The sequence below is a fragment of the Palaemon carinicauda genome, chromosome 44, assembly GCF_036898095.1.
Source record: "Palaemon carinicauda isolate YSFRI2023 chromosome 44, ASM3689809v2, whole genome shotgun sequence".
NCBI classification, from domain to species: domain Eukaryota; kingdom Metazoa; phylum Arthropoda; class Malacostraca; order Decapoda; family Palaemonidae; genus Palaemon; species Palaemon carinicauda.
In genome coordinates, this window is record NC_090768.1 from 35,158,067 (window position 1) to 35,174,724 (window position 16,658).

The 16,658-nt window shown below is 32.3% G+C and overlaps 1 protein-coding gene across 1 annotated transcript in view; it reads left to right on the forward strand.

Moving 5' to 3' along the window:
- Positions 1–8,350: 8,350 nt before the first annotated feature.
- LOC137634375 (merozoite surface protein 9-like) overlaps positions 8,351–16,658 on the forward strand; it is a 62,948-nt gene continuing 54,640 nt past the window's right edge. Inside the window, exon 1 of the mRNA XM_068366771.1 lies at positions 8,351–8,503. Coding sequence (XP_068222872.1) covers positions 8,351–8,503 — 153 coding nt within the window. The remainder of the gene's footprint in view (positions 8,504–16,658) is intronic.

The window sequence follows — 16,658 nt, forward strand, 5'->3', positions numbered from 1 at the left end:
TATATATATATATATATATATATATATATATATATATATATATATATATTTATATATACACACACAAGCAGATACTTACTCTTTATCATATGACGTATATTATTATTGCTGAGGAATTTATAGAATTATTTTTCAAAGCGTGACCACGAATTAGTTTCCTGAATAAATTTTTTATAGGTATGTTGGTGCTGCAGGGGTATAATACTAAAAATAAAAAAAAAAGTCGCCAATAATAATCTAACAAATGGGTGGCTCGTTTATCAATTTCCCCACTTGCGACTTACTGTATTTTACTGTATTTTCATATCAGGTTATCGATAGCGTACTTATTTCGATCATCTGTTACTCGGAAATTTTATTATTAGACCTCTAAATCTCTTGCACTACGTACCACAGGCTAATAAATGTTATTTATAGAGAGGAAGTTTTAGTGTTTAATGCCCCTTAGATTTTCCTTTGAAATATTACAATTGTGGTAAACTCTTCATGTATGAGAATGGTGATGTTTTGAGGTGACTAGACGGTGATTTTTTGTTTGTTGGAGAAATACTGCGGTGGTTCTTAGTGTTGCAGATACAATGATACTGTTTTAAAGGTTGAAAAACAATGAATTTTTCAGTGTTGAATATAGAAATTCCATTTTTAAGAGTGGAAAGTCGGTTATGTTCTTCTAGAGGGAGTGAAATAGTGTTAGTTTTGGAATTATATGAATAGTGATGTTGTTCTCAAGGTAGAACTACAACAATGTTGATTTTGATATGAGGAAAAGAGGATCTGTGTTTTGTGAAGGACAACTGGAATCGTGTTGCTCTTTGCGTGAAAAGACATTAATGCTGTTTTACAAATAAATGAAAGAAGTAACGCTATTTGATACTGAGTGATTGATTTTGTCCCATATGGAGTTACTGGCTTACCTTGTTAGTTATTGCAGTTAATTCAATTTAATTTTAAATTATATGAATTGTTCTTGTTGAGTTGAGTTTCATGATCTCTCTCTCTCTCTCTCTCTCTCTCTCTCTCTCTCTCTCTCTCTCTCTCTCTCTCTCTCTGAGCAATTGCAATGAATTTAATTTTCTTTTGAATAATAGAATAGTTATTCTGGTTGAGTTTCATGACCTCTCTCTCTCTCTCTCTCTCTCTCTCTCTCTATGGGGTTACCTTGTGAATAATTGCAATGAATTTAATTCCCTTTTTTAAATTATAGAATAATTATTCTGGTTGAGTTTCATGATCTCTCTCTCTCTCTCTCTCTCTCTCTCTCTCTCTCTCTCCTCTCTGGCTAGACTCCTGTGGTCTTTAGAACGGTTTTGATTCTTTTGATTTAACAGTCTTCGATTTGTTCATACGCTTGTAAAAATATAAGGTAAAAATAAGCCCTGCATTCGACACCTTGATGGTCTTTTGAGTTGAACAAATAGAAGAGCTCGATTGCTCTCGACTTTCCTCAACCGGCGGCTGCTTCTTCCTTTGTTTACATTCGACTTGTTTTTCCCCAAGCTGCTGTTTTACTTTGGTATGTAGCTTGAATCAGTAGAACTTCAAAAGTTCAAAGTTGGAGCAAATATTTTTATGTTGACCAGGCTGACATGAGTCTTTTTATAGTTTATATATGACATTTCTGTTTTTAACGTTGTTAATAGTTTATATGGGACATATCTGTTTTGACGTTGTTACTGTTTTTAGAATGATTTATTGTTAATTTATTCTCATCATTTATTTTTTTCCTTATTTCATTTCCTCACTGGGCTATTTTTCCCTATTGGAGCCCTTGGGCTTATAGCATCTTGCTTTTCCAACTAGGGTTGTAACTTGGCTAGTAATAATAATAATAATAATAATAATTTTGTTACCCTTCGTTCTGTTTGTTTTTTTTAGTTTGTTGTTTTCCTAAAATCTGGCTCAATTAGATATAATTCTATCGTGTTTTCTATGTTGTTTTTTCAATGCTTTTGCAGTTTCTCTTTAGTTTGTGTTGTTTTTCCATAGTCGCGAAATTTCTCAATTTCAATCCACTGTGTTGTTTTCCCGTTGGCACATTCCAGGCCATGCAATTGTTGTTGTATAGAGTGTTTCCAACAAGCAATGGAAACGAGCAAGTAAGCAAACAAGTTGGAAAAGACGACTCAAACCAAGCGTTTTCAGAGGCCTCCTTGGTTCAGTAATTTCTTCATCTTCCGTCTGGGAGAAACCATAGTTGGAAAAGCCAAGGGAATTTTTAATGCATGATGCTCTCCGCAAGATTTATCTGTTATTATTATTATTATTATTATTATTATTATTATTATTATTATTATTATTATTATTATTATTATTATTATTATTTGTGTTTTTCTTTTCTGGTGGAGAGTATATGATAACAGAAATCCGTTTATAGATTAAAGAAATTTTTTATTCTTGAAATATGTTTTTATTTTACACATTTATTCATTTTTATACGCGTTCACCACCCTCTATGTATTTCCCTTCACTGGTGGCACAGAGATCAGTATATTGATTACAGTCATCCTCTGATTCCTAAACTATGTTTTTATCATATGCGTTTATTCATATGAAAAGATATTCCCGAGTGGTAATTATAAGGAGTGACATTCGCGTCATCGTTTTATACGGACCAGAAAACTACGGAAGGACCCTTGAAGGAAATGGATCCAAGACGTCTTTACACTGCTCAGCAGTCTCAGAAATCGTCAAGGATGGGTGTTTATTCAGTCGTCACTTTTCCAAGACTCCCACTCGTGGCTTTGAGTAGTTCCCCATTCAGTGAAGGAGATGATGAATCCAGAAATGAAAGGATAATTTGCGATAATGCTGGAATAGAATCCTGGAAAGATGTCTCTCCTTTCTCCTTGCTCCCAGAAAAAAGGTGCTTTTGCTTGCAAGGTTCAGTACTTAACTCGCCAGGAGATTTAGCACAAATTGCTCGCTAGGTTTGTACCCTGATGAGGAACTCTTTGTTCAAGAGAGAGACACGACGAAATCGACCTTTGTTTACATAAACCTGACATACGTGTTCTCTGGAATATTCTAATTATACATCACATATATCTTTGCCTTTCATATCTGTTCTTGATAAGTGTACTATAGCAATTAATATGAAAGATTGATTTGTTATGATGATAATAGCTATATTACTTAGTAGCTCTTACTTCTCCAGATCTGTTATCCTGCTTGGTACTCATAATAAGGAAAGCTCTTGTGACCAATAGAAGGAACTATATTATAATAAAAAAGGAAAATATTCTTTTTTTTTTGGGGGGGGGGGGCAATAGATAAAAAATTTGTATTTTAACTCTAATCCAGAGAGCTAACCTACGACAGTAATTGATAATTGTCAGCCAGTAATGTTTTCCATACTCGACCTGTATCTATATATTGGCATTTACATTGTTGTGGAGGTGACCCATGAAACTTTGGCACTTATTCAAGATTCAAGCTTTTTTAGGGCACCTTGGATATGAGGCCGGCAAGAGTTCTGCCAGATTCACGTTACATCCACTCAAGCTCGATAGTTTCTTGTAGTGTCTGCAATCTCACCATCCCTGTGAGCCAAAGGTGGGGAATTTGGAGGAGCTTATCGGTGTACTTGCTGAGTCATCAGAAGCTATTGCCTGGCCCTCCCTGGTCCTAGCTTGGGTGGCGAAGGGGTTTGGGTGCTGATCTTATGGTCAGTCTCCAGGGCATTTTAGCCTTTGCCTTTCATGATTGACTTGTAAACCACTGCGTTGTATGGTTTGCGCTGAGCTGTTCTGAGTTTCACCTTTATAAATAGTCAGGAGGGTTAAAATGTGCCCCATTTTTCCTCTGGACATTTTTTTTTATTATTATTATCTTTTTAATGTGCCCCATTTCTTCTCTGGCCATTTTTTTTTCTTTAAGCATTAATAGTATTTTTTTTCTTTTAAATAACCTGACTTGCATTTTCGAAAATGGCAGGATGATACATTTATGAGGAAGGTCAGCGAAAAAGTTAAATTTACTATCCATTGTCCTGTTGTTTCGTCCATTTTCCACGCCACACTTCCTTTTATATGGCTTTTCTTCTGCCCGGTAGAATAAAGTCTGCCTTTCTTTCAACCCTGAATAAACACGAACTACATCTGAGAAAGAGAGAAACCACCACCTCGAATCACTCAGATATGTTTTTAAGCTTTTGTATTTCTTGCAATGGAAATTCGAAAACCTTTCACATTTGCCTGTTTTTCTTTCTTCTGTTATTTCTTCTCTTGCTTGAGGGTACACTCGGGCACACTATTCTATGTTATTGCTCTTTCTCTTGTTTTGTTAAAGGTTTTATAGTTTATATAGGAGATATTTATTTTAACGTTGTTACTGTTCCCAAAATATTTTATTTTTCCTCGTTTTCCTTTCCTCACTGGACTATTTTCTCTGTTGGAGCCCCTTGGCTTATAGCATCCTGTTTTGCCAACTAGGGTTGTAGCTTAGTAAGTAACAACAACAACAATAATAATAATAATAATAATGATAATAATAATAATAATGTTTTCAGCCTCCTCTTCTTCCTCCTACTCTGTTTTTCTCCCGTTGAGAAATTCGTAATAAAAGAAGGAATTGGCTTCCCTCTATAAAAGTCGAGTTGGTTTATTCCGTGAAATGTGAGATCGTCACGTTTTTCAATCTTGACATTTATAGCGTTATTGCCGCAATACGTCTGGTCGTCGGTGCTCTTGTTTTCCTTCTTCTTCTTCTTCTTCTTCTTTCGAACCGCGTAAAGATCTCGGGGATTTGAAAACACCAAAAAGAGCTTTTTCCCCCCTTTTATTTGTCTCGAAAGACAAACAACAAAGGAAACAATGACTTTTATATAAAAGGGGAAAAGAAGAGATAATTAGTTTTATCTCTAATAAGAAAAAGCTGCCACAGAAAAAAAAGGACCTCAACGACCTGAACGCTTTCTTGATTGGTTTCGGTATTTTTTTGTTTTGTTCTTATCCTACGACGTCAGTTGATGAAATATTACGACATGACAATTATAAATGTTACGATTTCAGATAAGGCCACAGAGAGAACAAAGAGGTTGAGGGAAGAGAAAGAGGAGGAGAAATCTGAAGGTATGAAAGGAGAAATCGTGCTGGGGGAAAGTGATGGTAATGGTAAAACGATTTCGTGTAGTGGGTTAGTGCTGTCATTCCACCTCACGCCGTGCACTTTAGGCTTTAAAGGCCACTCCTGAATGGCAGAGGCAAGGGACAGTGGCATTGCCCTGTCTAGCAGCTCAATAGTCTAGAGCAGTGGTATTCACTAATTTCTTCAGGAGAGCCAAAAGTTTAGGACATACTCAGAGTGCGAGCCACATAAGCCATAAAGGTATATATATATATATATATATATATATATATATATGTATGTATATATATATACACACATATATATATATATATATGTATATATATACATATATATATATATATAAAACACACACACACACACACACACATATATATATATATATATATATATATATATATATATATATATATATGTGTGTGTGTGTGTGTGTATGTGTGTGTAAAATATGTGTTCGTGTGTGGGATCTAAATTCAAATTTTGGTGGGTTTCCAAAGACACGTATTTATAAAGTAAAACTAGTAACCTACCTTATTACTAAATAAATAATATTCAAAATTCTTGGCTTTATTAACATAAAAGTCAATATGAATATGGTACCCTCGCTTAAGTTTTGAAATGACCAAGCTGTTTTTTCACTTTTTCCAAGCTATACTTGTAATTTGTCCCGGCTATTCTTGTTAGGATATCCAAATGTCTATTAGTGACTATTTCTCTGTTTCCTCTTCGCAATATTTACAGTTGAAAATGTAATGTGCTTACAAAGTAGCACATCACTTTATACGCAGTCTGCTTCAAAACTGGGTAGTTTATATCAGGGGTAGTATGCCAGAAATTTTCCTCCCCTGATTTTAAAATCGCCTTTAGCGTTCTATTTCCCTACAGCTCAACGATCTGAACTCACCGGAGAATGATCGGGGGAAAGTTTAGCGAGTATAGAACATACACATTTGATGGGGTCTCAATTAAAGTGAATAAGTCCTTGTTATTCATTGCCTCAAACTCCTTTCCCAATTCTTTCAATGCATTCTTGAAAGTGATATAGCTGAAACTTTGCAACATTTCTGGATTGCCAAGTGTGGCTTTCCTAAGGTTTGGAAAATGCACAAATTGCTTGTAAGGTATGAAAAGTGATGTGGTCTTGTTTTGAAATGCTGTGACTCCACCTACCATTGCAGCGGCTGTTTGCCTGTCTCATGTAACTTTAATTTTAGTGCCTTCAGGTGGAAGGTGAGATCAGTTAGGAAAGACAGTTTCCTTATCCACTCAGGATTCTCAAGTTCAGGTTCAACTTTTCCTTTGCTTGCAGTGATCTCATGAATTTGAGGCAGGAGACGCAAGAATCGTTCAAGCACTCTGCCTCGAGATAATCATGTCACTTCATTAAGCATCACTAAATCTCCATAATCTCCGTCACATTCAGCCAGAAGTTCACGAAATTGACGATGTTCAATCTCCTTGAATAAAAGAATTACCACCCGAACAACCAGCTGCATGACATTTTTAAGTTCACAATCTTTGAATTTTGTCACAAGTGCCTCCTATTGAATTATACAATGGAATATGGCGAAATTTGGAATTTCCTTTTCCTTCCTCATTAATCCAATGAGACCCTTTTCTTTGTCTCTCATGTTGGGGACACCAGGAGGACATACACAAACCATGTTAGACCATTTTCGGTTATTGTCAAAAAAAAAAAAAAAAAAAAAAAAACAAGTAGTGCAGTCATAAACGTCTTCTCTAGCTTGGTCGTATAGTGGTAATAGGAACTATGATTCATCCCAGAATAAGTGTTCTTTTGGAAATTGTACCCAAATGCATATCTGTGCAGCTTCACAAATATCTGTGTTTTCGTTCAATGCAATGTTAAATCATCAAAAAGCTGACGAATTACCAATTTCTTCAGTCCTCGTCATTATGGTTGTGCCTGATATGATTTGTTTGAAAGAAATTGCATCATTGTTATTAAAACAACAATACATTTTCTCTGCTGATGCCAAAACACATTTTTTAACAATCTCTTCATCTGTAAAAGGTTTCTTATATTTGGCCAAGATCCATGCAATATATGTTGTCTCTGTAAAATTCTCTGCAACATATGAAAAGTAAAGAATTGTCAGGGCCACTATATTCTGTTCATTTTCATCAGGCCAAAATAAATAAACAGTAAGATCCCAATTACTCAGACATGGTAACTTAAAAGTCAATGACTCTTTGGTATGAGGTAAAAATATGGCTCTCCATTTGCTTTTTTTTTTTTTTTTTTTTTTTTTTTTTTTTTTTTTTTTTTTTTTTTTTTAGTGAATTCAATTTCATGCAACCCTGATAGAATAGTCGATATTTCTGAGTTCATATTTTTTAGCTAGATGAACCTTTTCCTATCACCAATATTAATAAAAGATGCGTGATACGGCAAAAGGATGAAATTTTTATGTACTACTTAGGAATTTTTCTTTGATTACTGATGAATTCTCTACATTTCTCTTTCTCTCGTGCGAGCCGCCAATCTGGCCATTGGGAGCCGCCATTGGCTCGCGAGCCGCGCAATGTAGACCACTGGTCTAGAGAATGACCAAATTATTATTATTATTATTATTATTATTATTATTATTATAAGCTAAGCTACAACCCTAGTTGATAAAGCAGGATGCTATAAGCTCAGGGGTTCCAACAGGGAAAAGTAGCGTTGTGAGTAAAGGAAACGCGGAAATAAATAAACTACAAGATAAGTCATGAACAATGTAAGTAAACTTAATTAGATCTTTCAAATATAATTATAAAACGAAAAATACCATGAGGGAGAGTAAAAGATAGAATTGTGTGCCGAGTGTACCCTCAAGCAAGAAAACTAACCGAGAACATTGGAAAACCATAGTACGAAGGCTATGTCACTACCTAAGATTAGAGACCAATGGTTTGATTTTGGAGTGTCCTTCTCATAGATGAGCTTCTTACCATAGCTAAAGAGTCTCTTCTACCCTTGCCAAGAGACGTAAGTAGTCACTGAACAAATACAGTGCAGTTGTTAACCCCTTGGGTGGAGAAGAATTGTTTGGTAATCTCAGTGTAGTCAAGTGTATGAGGACAGAGGAGAATGTGGAAAGAACATGCCAGACTATTGGGTGTATGTGTAGGCAAAGGAAAAATGAGCCGTGACCAGAGAGAGGAATCCAATGTAGTACTTTCTGGGCAGTGAAAGGACCCAATAATGCTCTAGCGCGCAAGTCCAATCTCCATCCAAGCTAGGACCAAGGAGGGCCAGGCAATGGCTGCTGATGACTCAGCAGGTAGATCTGTTGGCTCTCCTAAACCTCCCCCCATCACCATCCTTAACTCACAAGGATGGCGAGGTTGCAGACGCTTACAAGAAACTATTGATCTTGAACGTGATTCGAACCCCAGTTGGGCAGATGGCGAGGTAAGGACATATCCAATAGGTATTTAGCCTTCTGCTTCCTTTCATCCATGTTGCTGTCCAACACCTCTTCTGTTTTACTTAGTATTGTAACTACGGGGGAAATGCTTAGGCACTAAATGGTCTCCCAGGTTCCAGTGAATCTAGCGAAACTAATAGATCTCCCGAAAACATAATTCAAAGCTTAATTTGTGATATCATAGTGTTTTCATGTTAACATCATGGATATCCACTGATTGGCTTTTGGTTATCATCATCATCTTCATTATTATTATTATTATTATTATTATTATTAATTAAATTAAAAATACTCATAGTGATTAACCTTTACGTCTTATTTACTAGCTTTGAATATTATTATTACTACTGAATAAAAAAAAGACAGAAAAAAATAAAAGATTTAAAAACATGCTACGATTATCTGGGCTTGGGAAGGAAGCAGAGCGATATAGGTCATTGCAGGTAATCCTATAACATCCATCATAAACTCTTACTAACATTTTTCAAAGGTGATATATCTCCTGCTACTTTCGTCCATTTTTACGAGAGATTCGATATCAGTGATTTACTTTTCATTGGTCTAGTTTCACGAAAGGTTTAATACCAGTGCTTTGTTTAACGAAAGTTTATTACCAGTGTTTTACTTCTCGTTGGTCTAGTTTCACGAAAGTTTTGATACCAATGTTTTGTTTCACGAAAGGTTTAACACCAGTGTTTAGTTTCACGAAAGGTTTAATACCAATGTTTTGCTTCACGAAAGGTTTATTACCGGTGTTTTACTTCTCGTTGGTCTAGTTTCACGAAAGGTTTAATACCAGTGTTTTTTACGAAAGGTTTAATACCAGTGTTTTGTTTCACGAAAGGTTTATTACCAGTGTTTTACTTCTCTAGGTCTAGTTTCACGAAAGGTTTAACACCAGCGTTTAGTTTCACGAAAGGTTTAATACCAATGTGTTGCTTCACGAAAGGTTTATTACCGGTGTTTTACTTCTCGTTGGTCTAGTTTCACGAAAGGTTTAATACCAGTGTTTTTACTTCTCGTTGGTCTAGTTTCACGAAAGGTTGAATACCAGTGTTTTGTTTAGCGAAAGGTTTAATACCAGTGTTTTGTTTCACGAAACGTTTATTACCAGTGTTTTACTTCTCTAGGTCTAGTTTCACGAAAGGTTTAACACCAGTGTTTAGTTTCACGAAAGGTCTAATACCAATGTGTTGCTTCACGAAAGGTTTATTACCGGTGTTTTACTTCTCGTTGGTCTAGTTTCACGAAAGGTTTAATACCAGTGTTTTTACTTCTCGTTGGTCTAGTTTCACGAAAGGTTGAATACCAATGTTTTGTTTCACGAAAGGTTTATTACCAGTGTTTTGTTTCACGAAACGTTTATTACCAGTGTTTTACTTCTCTAGGTCTAGTTTCACGAAAGGTTTAACACCAGTGTTTAGTTTCACGAAAGGTTTAATACCAATGTTTTTCTTCACGAAAGGTTTATTACCGGTGTTTTACTTCTCGTTGGTCTAGTTTCACGAAAGGTTTAATACCAATGTTTTGTTTCACGAAAGGTAAGGTTTAATACCAATGTTTTGTTTCACGAAACGTTTAATACCAATGTTTTGTTTCACGAAAGGTTTATTACCAGTGTTTTACTTCTCGTCAAGTTTCACGAAAGGTTTAACACCACTGTTTAGTTCCACGAAAGGTTTAATACCAATGTTTTGTTTCACGAAAGGTTTATTACCAGTGTTTTACTTCTCGGCAAGTTTCACGAAAGGTTTAACAGCAATGTTTTGTATCACGAAAGGTTTATTACCAGTGTTTTACTTCTCGTCAAGTTTCACGAAAGGTTTAACACCACTGTTTAGTTCCACGAAAGGTTTAATACCAACGTTTTGTTTCACGAAAGGTTTATTACCAGTGTTTTACTTCTCGGCAAGTTTCACGAAAGGTTTATTATTACCAGTGTTTTACTTCTCGGCAAGTTTCACGGAAGGTTTAACACCACTGTTTAGTTCCACGAAAGGTTTAATACCAACGTTTTGTTTCACGAAAGGTTTATTACCAGTGTTTTACTTCTCGTCAAGTTTCACGGAAGGATTTATCACCAGTGTTTTGTTTCACGAAAGGTTTAATACCAATGTTTTGTTTCACGAAAGGTTTATTACCAGTGTTTTTACTTCTCGTTGGTCTAGTGTCACGAAAGGGTTAATACCACTGTTTTACATCTCGTTATGATGTTATATCTATTGAATAACTTAGTGTATATGAAGTGTATATTGCGTTTTTTTCACATTCTACTATATGCTGTATATACTACGGCTGGAATCTTTACCTAATCTGTAAAATTGATACGTGAGGTAGTTTTAATATGTGTGTTTGTAATGACGAACATATATGTTAGGCTGCACTAATTTGTTGGTTTTGGAAAGATTATTCTCTCTCTCTCTCTCTCTCTCTCTCTCTCTCTCTCTCTCTCTCTCTCTCTCTCTCTCTCTCTCTCATACGAATTTCACCTTATTTATTTGAGAAAATAGATATTTATAGATTTTTTTTTTCAAAAGTAGCAATAGTAAGAAGAGATAACAGCTATCTTCAACGCAATTCTTACCAATACCTTTCCTTCTGCATAGTAGTAGTAGTAGTAGTAGTAGTAGTAGTAACTATATTTATGATATGCAATAGATAAAGAAATAAGCAGAAACTAAAACAAAAAGATTAGTTTGCATAAAAAATGCTAACTGTAAAGAAACGCTCATAAAGACTTCCAGTCTTGCACTCAAAGGGTATTTTAGAAAACTTACCCTCTCTCTCTCTCTCTCTCTCTCTCTCTCTCTCTCTCTCTATCTCTCTCTCTCTCTCTCTCTCTCTCTCTCTCTCTCTCTGAAGAAAATGCCACTAACTTTCTTCACTGCTGCAAGACGGTAAAATCGAGTTATCTCTTTCTTTTCAAGGAATATTTTAGAGTAATTATGAACATTTACGAATAAATTTGACTAATTAAATTTTCCATGGAATTTACATATATAGATTTAGTTTTTTTCATTACAAAATGCTCATTTACTTGGACATAAAGCGTTTACTTAGAAATCATCTATAAACAAAAATTATTTTTATATTTCATTTTAAATTGAGGTTTACGTGAGAATAAGTAAAAAAATAAGTATATTAAAATTTAGCTACATCATTTGAGAATAAAAAAAAATAAGCATATAGGCTATACTCAAATTCCAGCTCTATTATTTGAGAATAAATAAGAAAATAAGTATATTTAAATTCCAGCTACATTATTTTAGAGTAAATAAAAAAAAAAATAAGTATATTCAAATTCCAGCTACATTATTTGAGAATAGATTAAAAAATAAGTATATTAAAATTTTAGCTACATTATTTGAGAAAAAAAATAAGTATAATCAAATTACAGCTACATTATTTGAGAATAAATAAAAAAAATAAGTTTATTAAAATTTTTGCTACCTTATTTGAGGGGAAAAAAAAAGTATAATCAAGACAATAAATAAAAAAATAAGTTTATTAAAATTTTTGCTACATTATTTGAGGGAAAAAAAACAAGTATATTAAAATTCCAGCTACATTATTTTAGAATAAATAAAAAAATAGTTTATTAAAATTTTTGCTACATTATTTGAGGGAAAAAAATAAGTTTATTAAAATTTCTGCTACATTATTTGAGGGAAAAAAATAAGTACATTAAAATTCAGCTACATTATTTGAGAATAAATAAAAAAAAAAAAAGTTTATTAAAATTTTTGCTACATTATTTGAGGGAAAAAATAAGTACATTAAAATTCCAGCTACATTATTTGAGAATAAATAAAAAAATAGGTTTATTAAAATTTTTGCTACCTTATTTGAGGGAAAAAAATAAGTATAATCAAATTATAGCTACATTATTTGAGAATAAATAAAACAATAAGTTTATTAAAATTTTTGCTACATTATTTGAGGGAAAAAAATAAGTATATTCAAATTCCAGCTACGTTATTTGAGAATAAATAAAAAAGAAATATATTCAGATTCCAGCTTTAAAAGATTTATTCCTGAGATCTAAATCCAACAGAAAAGAAAAATATTTGTAACTCGTTCGTTATTTTTCCATTTTCAAATAGAAAAAAAGAAGTTTTGATACTTTTTTTTATTGGGATGTTAATGGCTTGTAACCTTTGGGAGTTTGACACATATTCTCTTTTCTTCTCCAATATTATATAAACCGTCGAGTGTTCAATGAGTTATGGCAGGTATTTCCCTCGTGTCGGACAGGAATCCCGTTCTTTGATGCTGTAGTGTGAAATTTGATTTTTTTTTTATATATTTATATTGTAGTGTGAAATTTGAGTTTTTTTTTTTATTTTTTTAATATTATTGTAGAGTGAAATTTGAATATTTTTTATATATTTTATATTATTTTAGTGTGAAATTTGAATTTTTTTATATATTCTATATTATTGTAATGTGAAATTTGAATTTTTTTTATATTTATATTATTGTAGTGTGAAATTTGAATTTTTTATAAATATTTTATATTATTGTAGTGTGAAATTTGATTTTTTTATATATATTTTATATTATTGTAGTGTGAAATTTGAATTTTGTTTATATATTTTATATTATTGTATTGTAAAATTTTAATTTTTTTATATTTATATTATTGTTGTGTGAAATTTGAATTTTTTTTCATATATTTTATATTATTGTAGTGTGAAATTTGAATTTTTTTATATATATTTCATATTATTGTAGTGTGAAATTTGAATTTTTTTTTTTATATATTTTATATTATTGTAGTGTGAAATTTGAATTTTTTTTATATATTTTTTATTATTGTAGTGTGAAATTTGAATTTTTTATATGTTTTATATTATTGTTGTGTGAAATTTGAACGTTTTTCATATACATATTATTGTAGTGAAATTTTTTTTTTATATATTTTATATTATAGTAGTGTGAAATCTAACATCTTTTATATATTATTTAATATATATTTTTATTATATATTTCCTAGGCTTTTTTTACACATGAATTTTGAATTGCCCATTTATTATTACTTGTTCTGTATTGTTTATTTGTTGTCTGTATCGGTTTAAGATATGTAATTACATTGTAATTTTTCTAAACGATAACAATTTATCATTTATGCAGTTCATGAAATGTGTATAAATCATGATTTAGTGCATTTTCTCTAAATAATAACAATTGATAATTAATGCATTTCATATGTGTATAAATCTGTTATTGATTCAATACATTTTTCTCTAAACAATAATGATTAACGATTAATGCATTTCATATGTGTATGAATCTGTTATTGATTCAATACACTTTTCTCTAAACAATAACAATTAACGATTAATGCATTTCATATGTGTATGAATCTGTTATTGATTCAATACACTTTTCTCTAAACAATAACAATTAACGATTAATGCATTTCATATGTGTATGAATCTGTTATTGATTCAATACACATTTCTCTAAACAATAACAATTAACGATTAATGCATTTCATATGTGTATGAATCTGTTATTGATTCAATACACATTTCTCTAAACAATAACAATTAACGATTAATGCATTTCATATGTGTATGAATCTGTTATTGATTCAATACACTTTTCTCTAAACAATAACAATTAATAATTAATGCATTTCATATGTGTATAAATCTTTTATTGAGTCAATGCATTTTTCATATAACAATTATAATTAATGCATTTCATGAAATGTGCATAAATTTTGATTCAGTGCACTTTCTAAACGATAACAATTTATAATTAATGCATTTCATAAAATTTGTGTAGATTTATTATTAATTCAGTGCACTTTTTCAAAATAGTAACAAATCATAATTACTGTAATGCATTTCATGAAATGTGTATAAATCTTTCATTGAGTCAATGCACTTATCTTAAACGATAACAATTTATAATAAATTCATTTCATATATACATAAATCTTTTATCGAGTAAATTAACGCTGTCTTCTTATCAAACTCCTTTGAGGGTTGATTTCAGTAAGGCATTTCATGAAATGTGTATAAATCTTTCATTGAGTCAATGCACTTTTCCTAAACGATAACAATTTATAATAAATGCATTTCATATGTGCATAAATCTTTTACCGAGTAAATTAACGCTGTCTTTTTATTAAACTCTCTTGAGGGTTAATTTTAGTAATGCATTTCATGAAATGTGTATAAATCTTTCATTGACTCAATTCACTTTTCCTCAAATGATAACAATTTATAATTAATGCATTTCATATGTACATAAATCTTTTATCGAGTAAATTAACGCTGTCTTCTTATCAAACACTTTTGAGGGTTAATTTCAGTAATGCATTTCATGAAATATGTATAAATCCTTCATTGAGTCAATGCACTTATCCTAAACGATATCAATTCATAATAAATGCATTTCATATGTACTTAAACCTTTTATGGAATAAATTAACGCTGTCTTCTTATCAAACTCTCTTGAGGCTTAATATTAGTCTCATATATCAAAAATCACATAAAACAAAAAATGCATAACAAACGAAACCCTCCCACTTTTGTTAGAACGAACCCCAGACGCGTCCAAAGCGAAGCGAGAGGATAAATATAATGAGAGACCGCCGAGAAATTCACGTCGCAAATTATTCCAGCGATCATGAAGCTGTCAGCACATGGGCGTAACTCACCTATCGACATGTTTTTTTTAAGCGATATGTTATTATTTACTGTACGTGCTCTATCATTAGTCCCTTTTTATGCAGGGGAAAATGGATGAAGGGTTTGTTTTACGCCGAAAATAATGGAAGTTTTGTCCGTTCAAGAATATCTAATGGGGATGGCTAGTTTATATAGTGTGATGATGAGACGTTTGTTTTAAAAGGGTGTTCGAAGGTCTGCGGCCTTGAAATCTATTGGGTTATAGGTTTTATATTTATATAGAGGCGGAGGTTCGAATCCTGGGTTGGGTAGATGCATTTTTGTTTTTTCATACCTGAACTTTCCTTTTGGGTATGTTTTTCTGGAGTTATACAGTTTGAAAGGTTTTTACTTGTCAGTAATTTGAAGTACGAATGTGATGTATGTTATTAAGTAAACTATTGTGTGTGTGTATACATATATACATATACACATACATATATACATATATATACACATACATACACATACACATATACATACACATAAATACACAAACACACACACACACACATATATATATATATATACATATATATATATATATATATATATGTATATTATATGTATATTGTGATAAATGCGTCTTTCCAATTACTTGCTCTTATTTTAAAAGGGATTCCCTACATAAGCATTACAGTTGTGGAAGCTCTACGAAATATTACGGTTTAAATGCAAAGTGATACTGGAATTTAGAATCGTGTCCAGGACTTTTTTTTTCGGGGGGGGGGGGGGTGTCATGAAACTGTAAATTATAATTATATCATAATCCCTTTTTCTCACCTCTTATTTAAACTATCAGATAGGGAAGATTTTAGCGGCATTTCGCTGTTGTTCACAAAATCGTATTAGATAGCGGAAATTTTGAATTAATAATATGCTAAAATTCACAGTATCAGTGTGATAAATATTAAAGGGGCTTGTTGACTATGAACTGTCAAAACAATTAGATTTTAAGAATCATACTGGACAGTGAAGATTCCTGACCTTAAAATTAGTTTTTAAGTAAATGTTGGATGGTGGAATTAGATTGGACAACAGAATTCGAATTATGATATGCCAAAAGGATTGATTGAATGGAAAATGTAATAATTGTGGTCACGGTGTAATGTTAGACAAGGCAGTATTGAATCAGAAACATGAACAGGTTTTAAGTAACCTATTGAATGAAGCTGGAAATGAGACAGAATTAGACCCAGCATCTACAGTAGGTAGGTGAGGGACATTGGGATTTATAGCAACAATAAGATTAGTTTCCCTGAAGGTTTGAGGTTGGCAACATAATTAGATACAGTTGTGACGGGCCTAAAGAAGGTTGTGACTCAAAGACAGTATGAAAGAAACTGGGTGAGTTTATTATAGAACACTCTCCTTTTATATACAAAAGCTTCAAAGCGACCAGAAATTTCATGTTCGAAAACAGACACTGTACAGATGAAAAAAGCAGACATGTTTA